Source organism: Stylophora pistillata, chromosome 3 (assembly GCF_964205215.1).
Source record: "Stylophora pistillata chromosome 3, jaStyPist1.2, whole genome shotgun sequence".
In the NCBI taxonomy this organism is placed as follows: domain Eukaryota; kingdom Metazoa; phylum Cnidaria; class Anthozoa; order Scleractinia; family Pocilloporidae; genus Stylophora; species Stylophora pistillata.
This window is the reverse complement of record NC_142521.1, coordinates 7,506,447-7,519,599: the sequence shown is the minus strand read 5'-3', so window position 1 is coordinate 7,519,599 and position 13,153 is coordinate 7,506,447. Positions and strand designations below refer to the sequence as shown.

At 40.0% G+C, this 13,153-nt stretch overlaps 1 protein-coding gene across 1 annotated transcript; it reads right to left on the bottom strand.

Moving 5' to 3' along the window:
• Positions 1 to 378: 378 nt before the first annotated feature.
• LOC148734358 (insulin receptor-related protein-like) lies at positions 379 to 8,406 on the bottom strand. The gene is made up of 11 exons (XM_088752770.1): positions 8,261 to 8,406; positions 7,343 to 7,581; positions 6,384 to 6,476; positions 5,757 to 5,811; positions 4,574 to 4,826; positions 3,582 to 3,702; positions 3,433 to 3,494; positions 3,246 to 3,337; positions 2,509 to 2,621; positions 2,078 to 2,285; positions 379 to 897 (listed from the first exon to the last, which is right to left on the bottom strand). Exons 1-11 carry the CDS (start codon positions 8,404 to 8,406, stop codon positions 531 to 533), a joined length of 1,749 nt encoding a protein of 582 aa, XP_088608896.1. The 3' UTR covers positions 379 to 530.
• Positions 8,407 to 13,153: the final 4,747 nt, after the last annotated feature.

Here is a 13,153-nt window from a genome sequence, read left to right as displayed (position 1 = left end):
GCCTGCTCACACACTCCCTATAAAGCTGCATGACTTTTGTAGGACCGGACCGGCTGAAGTGAGCAGGTCTAAAACAGCCGTTCTGCCCCACATTAGCATGGCTCTGTTGCATTTTCCAAGAAAGTGAAATTTAATTGTGTACTTGATCCTAAAACTAAACAGAAATGAGAAAACTCACGTTTCTCTTTGAATTTCGAGTTTCCTGTTTTTGACTCGGAGAACTTGAGAATTTGAATTTATAATTTGAATTTATACAGGAGTCATGAGGTACAGAGGTCATGGGTTCAAATCCCACACGGGTCTGAATTGTTGTTTTTTTTTTTTTCACGCCTTATTTCCAATACTAAATAAGTAGTGTTCATTATTGCGAGGATCGCATACAGAAAATAAACTTTATTGCATTTTTAACAAACATACATTTTTTGTTCAGAATTGGCTACTAACGATATAAGAAAGATAATTCAGGAAACTGTCTTTATGTTCTCAATAAATCTTTGAATTGCAAATCTTGTTTCAATTTAAGTACAAATTCAAGAATACACAGATGATTTTCTCCAGGGTATGTTTGAATGACTTTTTGCTTTCCCTGCTACTGACTTAATGCTATGCTTTCTTCCCATGTGATTATTACGTGCCTCCTGAGTTAGAGTCAATGTGCTGCTAGCTTGTTCCGAGTTCAAGGAATGGTTTGATTGCAGGCCCTCCCTCTCTCTGAGTCCTTGCATATTTGCCTCTCTGGCGTCAAAATTTGCCATGCTATCGTCAAGGATAGTGGTAGCGGGCACACCAACGCATGCGTTAACAAGTTCTCGGTTCTCGAGTAAGGTTTCAATAATCTCTGAGGGTTTTGGTCTTTGGGCCGGATCTTGATGCCAACACTTCCCAATTAGGGAGACCCTGTAAAAGAATGCAGACGAAACTAACTTCAACAATCACAGGCTGGCTGTCGATCAGTCACAAAGACAGACACACAGACAGACACACAGACAGACACACAGACAGACACACAGACAGACACACAGACAGACACACAGACAAACACACAGACAGACACACAGACAGACAGTAAGTCAGTCGTTCAATGAGTCACCCAGACAATCGATCAGCCAGTCAACGGATTTCAGCAACGCAATCAGTCTACTACTAATTGACTCATTCGGTGAATCGGTCATTTATTCAACAAGTTATTCACATCCCTGCAGTAAGTGAGTCAGTCAGTCTAGCTGTCAACATATCAGCTTTTGCAGCTGTCTTGCTTTCTGTCCAAAAGCCAGTGTTTTTTCCTTTTAACAACTTGTGTATTTGGCCTCATAACTTACTGAAAATGTGATACATGATTTACAAGCTAAGCAGCCCAAAACGCCTGAGCTCACCACAGTTTCACGATCGAGCAACAGTTTACTAGGAATATTGAAACTCCTCGATAGAATAAATTTTTATCATAATTTTACCCTCGATCTTTTTTATTCCTGAAAGCTTTTTGTTACTCATTTATACTCCTAGGTGAAAACGGGCACTGTAAGAGTGGGGTACCCCATATCCTTCCCACCGCACAGCCAGCCATAGCGTACACAGCACAGCCAGCCATAGCGTACACAGCACAGCCAGCCATAGCTTACACAGCACAACCAGCCATAGCTTACACAGCACAGCCAGCCATAGCGTACACAGCACAGCCAGCCATAGCGCACACAGCACAGCCAGCCATAGCGTACACAGCACAGTCAGCCATAGCGTACAAAGCACAAGCCAGCCACGGCGCGACCTAGGACTTTCTGGTCCGAAAACAAGTGTCCTGGGGCCCGTTTCTCAAAAGTCCCGGTAACTTAACGGACCCGTAAGGCGGTTCTGTTTTCATTCAGGATGGGAATTTCAAAAGTTATGAAAATAACAAAATGAAACCATCAACTAAGGAAACAAAATGGAGTGATTTGGGGGCCAGAACCTGCTTTTATATCCTTTGATTTTTATTTTAAAACATGGCCTCGGGCCCGCTAAGTTACCGGGACTTTCGAGAAACGGACTCCTGACCACTATGCAACCACAATCTCTGTAAGAAATCAATGAAGATACATACATTTCTTGGCTGGACTGGTTCGGTATTTCCAGCGTGTAGCCTTTCTCCACTCTCTCCAAGACTTCTGCGTTGGACATCCCTTGGTATGGAAAGCCGCCGATGGTAGACAACTCCCAGAGTGTGACACCATAAGACCAAACGTCTGTACACGGAGTGAATAAACCTTCCCTGATAGACTCTGGTGACATCCATCTAACAGGCAGCATAGCTGTTGAGTCGTGGAAAAGGAAATATATGTTAAATTTTGCTTGAAGTTTCGTACAACTACATGTATCATAGCTGAAACGCCACAATCTTCTATTTCAAGATCTATTTGATAAATTGCAAAAAATAACAAAAAACAAACAAACAAAAAACAAAAACAAAAATAGAAACAAGCAAACAGAAACCCTCTTTCTGATAATCTTGTTTAGCTTCAAACTTGTACCTACCCCTCCGTTGAAACCTGTAATAATCGTTGTTTTGAAGAGTCCGCGCCAATCCAAAATCACCAATCTTTATAATGTTCCCAAACCCGACCATGCAGTTTCTTAACGCTAAGTCCCTGCAAACAATAGCAGCAAAGGACAAAAGGTCGCTTAAACAAGCTCTGTCCTCATAATGTTATGTGCATCTTACAGCATTTTGATCAAATCTGCAAAGTTTTCAAATTGAATCCTTCTAAATCGTCTCATTTTTTCAAACCTCCTCTTTCCTTCCTGTTTATTTTCTCGTTCTCTATTTTCTTCAGTTATTAACCTGTTAATATGTCTTTGCCGTCACACGGCGTGATATACATTTGGTTGCTACATAAAACGAATTAAGATTTTAGATAGCTCAGAAAGAGAAAAATAGGGGGAGGAGGGGGGAAGCCTCAGATGGTTGTGAGTGCTTATAGCGCATTTGAGGCTGCAGCACTTTGCAAAGGAGCCGCATGTGATAAAATCTTTGTCTCCCAACCCGAACGGTCTGCATCATTCCTTATTTTTCCGTCAATAGACCTGAATCCTCTCGCCTGGGATAGTTTTGGGCATTACATGTAACTCAAACAATCAGTTTGCTCGAATTTGAATTCACTACCACATGAGACTCAGAAAGTTAGGTCAATAGTGTCAGTTGGGCCAATAATGTCCTATTATCCTCTTTCTGTTGTGCATCTATGATTTGTTGCACTAGTCACTAGCTTCACCTGTGTACGAAGTTCATATCCGTCAAATACTGGAGCCCGCGAGCAATGTCCAGTGCCATAGTTGTCAGACTTTGCGGAGTGACATCTTCTGACTTTAAAAGGAATGTTTATGTAATGTTAGTCCTGACAGAAATTCTGTAATGCAGTCCCAGTATCTAGAAAATCGATCAAAACTGTTTACTGTTACCTCTGGAGCTCCAGGTTGATTCACCATTCGACGCCGAGCAAGAAGAAAATTCTTCAAGTCACCTTAAAACACAACAGAAATTGTTTTAACTGAACTCAAGAAGCTCCGAAATTGTACAAGGGTCGATCGGAACGTGGCAGAAGTGTTACCGTGAATCATGAGTTCCATAACGATGTACACTGGTTCGCTTGTCGTACACACTCCAAGTAGCTTCACCAGATTTGGGTGGAAAAGGAGCTTCATTTTATCTGCTTCACTCAGAAATTCAATCTGTGCAGGGCAAAAGTAAAAAAAATAACTAATCATATCTGGATTAGAAACTCGTGACTTGTTTTTCTTATCTTCGCAACAAACGATTTTTAAAAGCAGGGTACAAAAACTGATGGTGATGTTCAATGCATGTCGCATGGATGCCTTTATTTTATCCTTTCTTTCAAAATATCATTCCATATGCAGAGAAAAATGTTCGATTTTTGGCCACATTTGCTCTTATTGTGCATCATTGATGCCTTTATTTTATCCTTTCTTTCAAAATATCATTCCATATGCAGAGAAAAATGTTCGATTTTTGGCCACATTTACTCTTATTGTGCATCATTAATGCCTTTATTTTATTCTTTCTTTCAAAATATCATTCCATATGCAGAGAAAAATGTTCGATTTTTGGCCACATTTACTCTTATTGTGCATCATTAATGCCTTTATTTTATTCTTTCTTTCAAAATATCGTTCCATATACAGAGAAAAATGTTCGATTTTTGGCCACATTTGCTCTTATTGTTCATGGTCTTATAATCAATGCGTGTCACATTGATGCCTTTGTTTTATCCTGTCTTTAAGAATATTTTTCGGTATGCAGAGACAAACAGTAACTCTAGTTAATCGTACCACTTACATGTAACATGTTCGGTCACATGATCAAGAATTGATCGACTTTTTTTTTTCCCATACGTTCAATAAGCTCTAAGAGTCAACTAAGAACTGTAAAATCAAATTTTTATTTGATATTTAATTTAGCACTGTTTTGCTTCGACTCCATCCCGAAAAATCCTTAACGTTCCGGATATAACTTTCTCATGGAAAGGAGTTATTTCCTTCAGGCCAAAGCAACCAACGTGCAGGATTTTTCACAAACTCTAACCTTATCCTCGATCGTTGCTCCAACTCTTAGGGTTTTCACTGCCACTGGAACTGAAACTTCAGATTCCTTCATTCCCAGACCTTCTCCACCAAACACAGCTCCGAAAGCTCCCTCGCCCAGTTTCCTGTTTAAAATCAGTTTTTCTCGCGGCATTTCCCAGTCATCTAAGATAAATATGGACCCGGTAAAGTTGGAATCCAAGAGACCCAGTTCGCGCAGACGATTTTTAGTATTGCGGTACTTTGAAGAATATCTGGCGGAGAAAAGAGAAAAAAAACAAGTGCTTGTATATGTGTATATATGTATATATATATATAATTATATAGCGGTTATAAATTAATGACAGGAAGATCGTTTCACCATTACTCTGAGTTTCACGCAGCGAAATTAATTTATAACCGCTATTGAAACGCTCTGCAACCCGCATCGAGCACTTTTTCACAGCCACGACTTCTCCTAGTCTGTTTATATATATATATATATATATAACAAGTTAAAAGGCCTCGAGCCTGATGAAGGTCTCGGACCGAAACGTTTTTATTAAACTTTCTTAGACTTTTTATTTGAGTATATGTCTTTCTTAGCTCGAAGTTGTCCGTCCTCGTGTACTACAATATTTTTCCTATATATTATATATATATATACATATATATGTATATATATATATATATATCTTTTAATTCACAGCGATGAAGTAACTAAGATTTGATTAGTAGATAATGCCAGGCATGGAATCAGACATTTCTATTTGTTTATTTATTTAATCACTTTCACCAGAGTATGGTGAGGGTCGCACAACAGAGCGAGGCTCCAAATTAAGTGCGCCCAACATCCCACCCATCCCACCCCAGGGGAGGACATCCATCACACAGTAATCTCGTGTGTGGGAAATTAACGTCTCCTACCCCAACCCTTCAGGAGACGGGACCTCCATTTATTCGTCTCTATCCGAGAAGACTAGAATATCTAACCATTTCTTGATGTTAGAAAGGCAGCAAATTCTTCTCAATTATTTTAAGACCCTGAGTGTTGGTCCGACCTGGGCTCGAACCCTCGACCTCCCGCACAACAGTCCAGCGCTCTGTCCATTGAGCTAACCGGGAGATAAGGTCTCCCCCTTTTTTCGTATTTTTGATTTTATAACAAATGCCCTTGTCTTCGTATTATTTACCTTGCGCCGTACCTTCCTTTGAGAATCCAAATAACAAATATCAGGAATACGGAAACAGATGTCAGGGCTTTAAGAAAGATAAAATATCATTAGTGACTGGCTTATATGAAAAGAAATATGTTGTTTTGGTAGGTTCCTCTGAATATTTTGGATATAAAATAGCGTCACTACGTAACCTAAAACTTTCACGACTTTCAACTAAAGCAGAATTTTTTTCCCAACGCTAATCACGGAAAATGTGACCGAATCTCCCATACAAACATTGCGAAAGTAAAAGAACTTAAGAAAAAAATAAAAAGGTGTCTGTCACGCTCTCGAAAAAGTCTATACAAGCTTTCTCTAACGGTGGGAACATGGGAACATTGCAAGAAAACGACGCCAACCAAAGTTAGAAATGGTTTGACTGAATGGTGGCAGGTTCTTCGCTCTCAACTCACAACTGAGTTGCTTGCAAGACTGCGCAAACTGAAGCTGAATCGAACAACATGAGCAATGTAGGGGAAAGCGATTAAATGGAAGTAGAAGAAAAGGATCAAAACAGGGCTAGACCAATCGACTGCTGAAGGGTGATTTTGGTATAGACATACTATCGCTCCTCACTTTAAGAGAACGATCGTTACGTGTCTAAATTTGACTTACCAATGAGTACGGTAATACCAATGGCCGCTCGACAGGACACACCCAAAGCTTTCCTTAAATTCTCTACTCCGCATAGTGCTTTTGGTTCAGGTTCTTTATAGAAATGTCAGAAAAAGCATTAGGATCCGTTTTCTTGGACCCGAACTCGGGGTTATATAATAATAATAGTTATAGACTGGCCAGAAAGGAAAAGGATAATAAAAGGTATTTTTCTTCTTGAAAGACAGCTCAAACTTATAGAGTATTCTATAAGCAAGCTGTCTGTAGAATAAAAGGGGTAGGTTTCTAAAGAAAGTGTGGTGTTGCGTCTGCGTCAAGGTAATTTGGTTTTATCAACTGAGCTGGTAGTGTAAATTGGCCACCGTGAAGGGTTTCAAAGCTAACGTTTCGAGCCCCTTCGTTAGGGGGAAGGGCAAAGGGCTAAGATTCGAAACGTCAGCCTTGAGACCCTTTACAGTGGCTAATTTATACTACCAGCTCAGTTGATAAAACCAAATTGACTGTAGAATATATCATCTCTGTCAATAAAATGAATTAAGGGGGCTAAGCTTAGTTTTTTAAAGTCGTTTCCTTGCGACAAGGAAAACTACTCACGCGAAAAATTTTTACCCCGCTCAAGGAACGCGGCCGGTGGAGAAAAGCGATAAAGAAGGTGGTTAAAAATGCCGAGAGTGTTCTTGATAACCATCAAGCCGTGTTTGCCCGCTTTGTCGATCCACCAAACAAAAGTCTGGACAAGGCCAGGAAAAAATTACTAAAGATGCACAAACCATGACACGGCTGCTGTGAGTTGCTGGTGCTGAATGCTATTATTTCGGTGGATCGTAATCAAATCAAAACAGCCCCTGCTAAAAGGTAACAAATTCTTGGCGGATATATCAACATCACGATTGATTTACAAGGTGAGAGTTTACTTCTGTAACTTTGAAACAGAAAAGAATTGAAATTAAGAAGCTCACCTGGTAAAACATCACTTGGTATTGTTCCCGAGGCCCATGTAATTTTGTTAGGGTTCCACTGCAAGCCTCCTGAATACGTTGCATTCGGTTTGTGGGAATGGATGAAGTGTCCAATGATCGCGGAGTGCGAGGTGAATTTCTGTTCGATGATAATGTCGGAGAGACGATCTCCTTTGTTGAAGTGCACCCGTCCAGACACACCCAAGAAGTCCACTTGCTGTATATAGCGACGGAACTTTCTGATTAATTGGAAGCGAGAGATGATCAAGATGAGGTTTTTTTGAAAGGAGAATCCAAAACATTGGCAGTAAATTCAAAGTAAAACACTCAGCCACAAAATATCAACCCTTGATAATATTTGAGAATGACTGCTGAAATCTGGCTTGTTTTTATGAGGATTGGTGACGTTCTTTAAGCCTTTTTATTCAAATCTAGATGGGGTAGGTACTCTCTAATAGGCAAGCGCGCGAACTAAGCGGATTTAAAATAAAACTGACGTTTGAATGACAAATTACCATTCGTTTTCTTTAAAATTTTCAAACAAGAGAGTGAATCTAAAAATCTTAATTGCAAGGCTTTTTATCCTTCTCCAGCTCTTTCCATCTTTGCCTCACTTCGTGTCAGTACTAAGAAATGTTGCATCACTGCTTTGAGCTTTGGTTTTGGTGTTTCTCATAATTCGGTGGCCTGTTTCAGACGAATAAATTCTGTTACACAGCGCAATTAACCAGTCAAGTGCTTAATCGGGTTACTTGTTTCCCTCCATAGTACAGATCTCGTTGTTTTGTTTCAAAATATGATCGATCGGTTGACATAAAAATTGGCGACGTTTACATTCGTCTTTAGGAAACCAGCGTTCCAGCTTTAAACCTCTAGAAACGTTTTGTAATACCAAATATAACATTAGCATATACTTACACTGAGGTAGAATTGGTGTCAATTTTATCCAAAGCTAAAGAGTCATTCTTAAGCAGTTGGTCCAGTGCTAAAGCGTATGTCCAAACTGCGTCATGCGCAAACGATGCGTAACCCGACCATTCCTTTTTCTGTGAAAGCAAAAACATTTTTAGGTAATAGGGACTTTAAGCAGTCAGGACGGCAACGCCACGGAAGACGTCGATTAAAGAATGAGTTTCTACTTTTTAGTTAAAATTTCGAAAGTGGCTGCATGTGTTTACCGTCTCATAGAGCGCCAGACCTCAAACTCAACATAACGCATAAAAGTAGCGTTGAGTTCCAAATGTAAATTAAAATAATTTGCCGCCGCGGTTTCGCTTCGCACGCGACGCAAATTTTGGTGATTTAACGTTGTTGTTTTGCAAAGGACGGCTGAGAAATGTGCAAAGTTTTAAAACGCACGTGCTGGGCTATTGTTCTGACAATTAGATCTATTGTTTTTCCACGTTCTCATTGCCGTAGCCTTCGTGGTTTGCTTAAAGTTCCTATTACTGAACGAGGGAGGAAGTTGATAACTTGGCATTGCTTCGGCCAGGCTTGCGCTTCCACTAAGTCATGAGAAAATTTTGATGAACGACGGAACCAGTTGCATTTCTGTGCAAAAAAAAAAAAAAAAAAAATCGAACCCGGAGATAAGGGGATATTTTTTATTTCATACAAGCACGATTTGTCATCAGAGGTGCTGTACTCACGTACACGATGCTATCTTTGAGGTGGATATTTGCAAACGTGATTTATTCGCGACGTGAAAACAAACTCTCGCGTGTTATTCGCAATAGTAACGCTGATGTGCGGCAACCATACATGACTAGCCATGGATTACGGTTAGGAGGGAGTAATCGTTTTTTTTTCAGGTATCGGTCAAAACTTTGTAAACAATTAAATTGACTTACATGTATATTTAAGCCTGACAAAATTGGCTGAAGTTATTTTGCAAGGTCCAAATTAAAATTTGTGTAGATTATCAAAAGAACTACTGGATGCTCTGTGTAAATTGCAGTACGAGTGTTGGTCAACTATTTTAGCGGGTCCAGTATCATGTATGGACCGGATGGTTATTTTCTCCTTCAAAATTTTTTTTTTTATCTTACTGAATTGAAAATGCGAAAGCCTCTTCGGTAAGGGAGCCTAAAATCAGCTAATTTTTCTCATCATCATTCCACTGGACTACACAAGTAAACCTTGCATTGTTAGGTCGCATGGACAGAAGCACAAACCCAAGTTAACAAGAGTATTTTGACATGTGTAGCAGTTTAACTTTCCAGGGGCATAGGTTACTGGCTTCAACTCCACAAGAACCGAAGGAAGGGGTGACATCCCTGCTTCCTGTATACTCCTATCAGGAACTTGAGGTGAGTCTTAATTTCTTATTGAAGAGAGTTTGAGAGCTCTTAGTAAACTAAACGTATTATATGTCTGTATACATTTGATATAATCTTTAATTCACAAAGTTTGAAAAGGGATGTTTTTTAAAGAGTAAACCATAGTTTCTAGGCTAACCAATGATGATAAATACATTCCTGTTTGTGAAGTGAGAACTACCCGGCTAAACTTGTTTTGACTGATTCGTGTATTTTTAGTACGCAGACTTGAGAGTGTATAGCCATAACCTATCATAACAAAGAGGCTTTCAAAGTCGTTCGCTGTTTCGCTAAAGTCGATCAGATTGTTGTTCATATTTAGGAGGGTTATCCTGCGTTTAAAATACCGGAGAAGTTTGATTTGGAGCTCAGAGGGATAGTTTGCTATGAATAATTCATGCATGAACAATGAGTGGGGTGCATCAAAGGACTTTTCGTTTACCTTCCTCCTTAAGCTAAAATTCCGCCTTTAATACGAGATTTTTTCATAGATGCCGAGCAGAAAAAAAAAAAAAAAAAAAAAACCGGAGGCCCTGTGCGTTAATGCTTTTTTGTAGTCGTTTTGGAGCACTGTTATGCGTGGTTTTATTCGAAGCTCGAAGCTTAAGGTGTGTCGCAGGCTATATTTAGAACGTTTGAGGGTTTTAAGAGGCTCTTGCTCGATGGGACTTTACTCTTAAAAGATTTTGAGTTCGTTATTGCTTCACGATGTATTGTGCGACAGATTCCGGAAAAAAAATCTCTTTCTTTCGCGTATGTCTTTGTTTCCTTGTGCGAGAGTAACCGTGATCGTCTCAGTGAGCACCGTATCAAATTGTGTTCTATTCGATAAGATCTTATAATTTTCCATGCTGTTATAATAAGGGAGTAAACATATACGTCTGCCAGCTAAACTTGCTGTAAGTCTGACTGAGATTCGAAGATGCAACCGAGCTGTGTTTGATTTTGTGGAAGAATGTCGTAAACTGAATGATTCTTAATGAGATAATAAGAACTCTGTCGAAAATTATACTTGAACTCGAAGCGACTAAAATGAAGCCAACTGTGTTCTGCAAGTTTAGCAGGGAGTTGTCAAATATTTGCCTCGTCGATTTCGCTTCGATGGAGCATTCGAATTTTGTATCCGGAGTTCTTGGCTATGTGTGTATTAGTGTTAGATGTCTTCTCCCAGACGACAAATCCCGGCCCCTTGCAATTGTACTTTTCTCTCTTCCAGTGATGACCGCTTAAGCACTTGAATTCGTTAGCTACGAGCTGCTTCAAAGCATCCCTGATGAGATTTTGGTAATAGGTTAGCCTTAACTGAGTCTTTGTAATGAACGGTCGAAATTTAGCGAGGCCTTACATACAGGGGAGAGCGATCGGTTTGTAAGACTGCGGTATGTTTGGATGTTTTACACGATTTTGCTGCAGTATTTTAGTTCCGTGCGGCTAATACATGCCGCTGTCGATCAAAATTACAAGTATACACTTCTAATCGGAAAATTTCAGGTGTTATCTCTCCGAGGCCGCATAAATGATACTTACCTAGCGGGTAAAGTGACTTCTGTCACCTCGAGCGCTCTAGAACAATCTGTGTCTCGTTGCCTACACGTACACGACGCTAGCCAGCATACACGCTATCACACTAATGTGACGCAGACGCAGTAAAGAGTCTGGGGGGTTAATTGATGCTACTCACCTGAAAAATGAAGGGTTTCTTTTTTAAAGCAACCTCTGTTAAACAGTTGATGACTCATAGTATGTTCAAGTTAATAAGTGAAATTGCTTGCAGTGATAAAGTTAAAATGTAAGGTAGTTTTCATCGCTTTGGTGAAACATTAAAACTTCAGGTTTTACAAGTAGGATGCGAAGGACAATTCAAAACTCTTAGACTAAAATGAAAAGAACGGTACCTATTTCAAAAGAACAACCTCATTTAATCATTTGCGTGAATTCCGATACTTGCTAAAAAGATTCGCGGTCCAGTTCGTATCATTCTTGCCGCACTTGTCTCTAAATTTATTCCCCTTGTGTTATAAGCGCCGCCAAACAATCAGGATTTCTGCAGCTGCCTAAAAGGTCGTGATGTACACAAAATGCCTCGAACTTTCAGACACGCCTGCTTTTACGATGAACACACTATTCAGCAAAGAACCGAGTTCCCAAATCCATTTTTATATAATTCTACGAAGACCATTCTGTGCATTGTGAGTTTGTTTGGGGTCTTAACCTTTAGGAAAACGGGTTTTAACACAGCATATTAAAAACTTGGTATCAGCGGCAATATCAAAATGGAAGAAGAAGCGAATGACCTTGGCTAGGTTATAAATATCATTAAAAAAACCCTTATTTAACGGTTGTTAAACAGATTAGTTTTGGGTAATAAATATGTTTGAAATTAAACGTAGGATGCAAGAACAATATTTTCTAATGCAGTAAATGGCTTGAACCCGGGGGTAAGATGTGAAGGTGTAGTCTGATCGTCCGGGTGAGTGTAGTCCTGAGAAGGACTGTAGTCGGTGGTAGTGACTGACGTTTCGACAACCTGTGCGGCGGAAGTCATCATCAGAGTCAAGTGAATGATTGTTGTTAGTAGAATGACTGACAACAATCATTCACTTGACTCTGATGATGACTTCCGCACAGGTTGTCGAAACGTCAGTCACTACCACCGACAACAGTCCTTCTCAGGACTACACTCACCTGGACGATCAGACTACACCTTCAAATATTTTCTAAAGAATTTCCCAGAATCTATCTAGGGTGTACTTCATTTCGTAACAAAACTAAAAGGATCAAAAAACAATTCCACACGAGGGTACTAATTGATTTCTTCTCAGCTTTTACTGAAATATTTTTCCATAATAGTTTCAGTTTTTGTACAGCATTTGGAAAGGCTGGTAATTGTAACTCAAACATGAAATTACAAAGAAAGACTAAACTCGAAATCCAAGTTCTGGAGCGAAGATGCTGCGACCTGTTTCAGCCTGCCATCTTGAAGTGAGTCTCAGCACAAATGCAAACTGGCAAAGTCGCTATGTAGAAGCTATGTTGTAGTGAGTTGGCTACTTTACCACGATTTTACCCAGGGGCTTCCATAAAAACCGGTTTTCGGCGGTGTACGACGGACCATCAATCAGACCTTTTATCAAGTTCTGTTTAACCTGCAAGCACAGTGCAGGTTCTCGTGTTTCGCCCTAAGGCCTCCGGCTTTTCATAACACAGTCACCTATTACGCCATCGGCAGCCGCTTACAGAAAAGGTTATGGAAACCCTTCTTTTACTGTGAAACGGCCTGTGAAAGATAGGCTCACTCCTCTGTAGTGTATTACCCATTGGCGCATGCGTGCGAGAGTTGTTGTTAGAACACGTTGCCCACCATTAAACTGTTAAGTTAATGTGCGTTGGTTTAATCCGAGTGTTATTGGTTAGATCCGAACCATCCGGGCGGGATACTACAACTGGCGACCAGGAAAACCACTGATTGAAGGATCTATATTGTAGTTTGAGA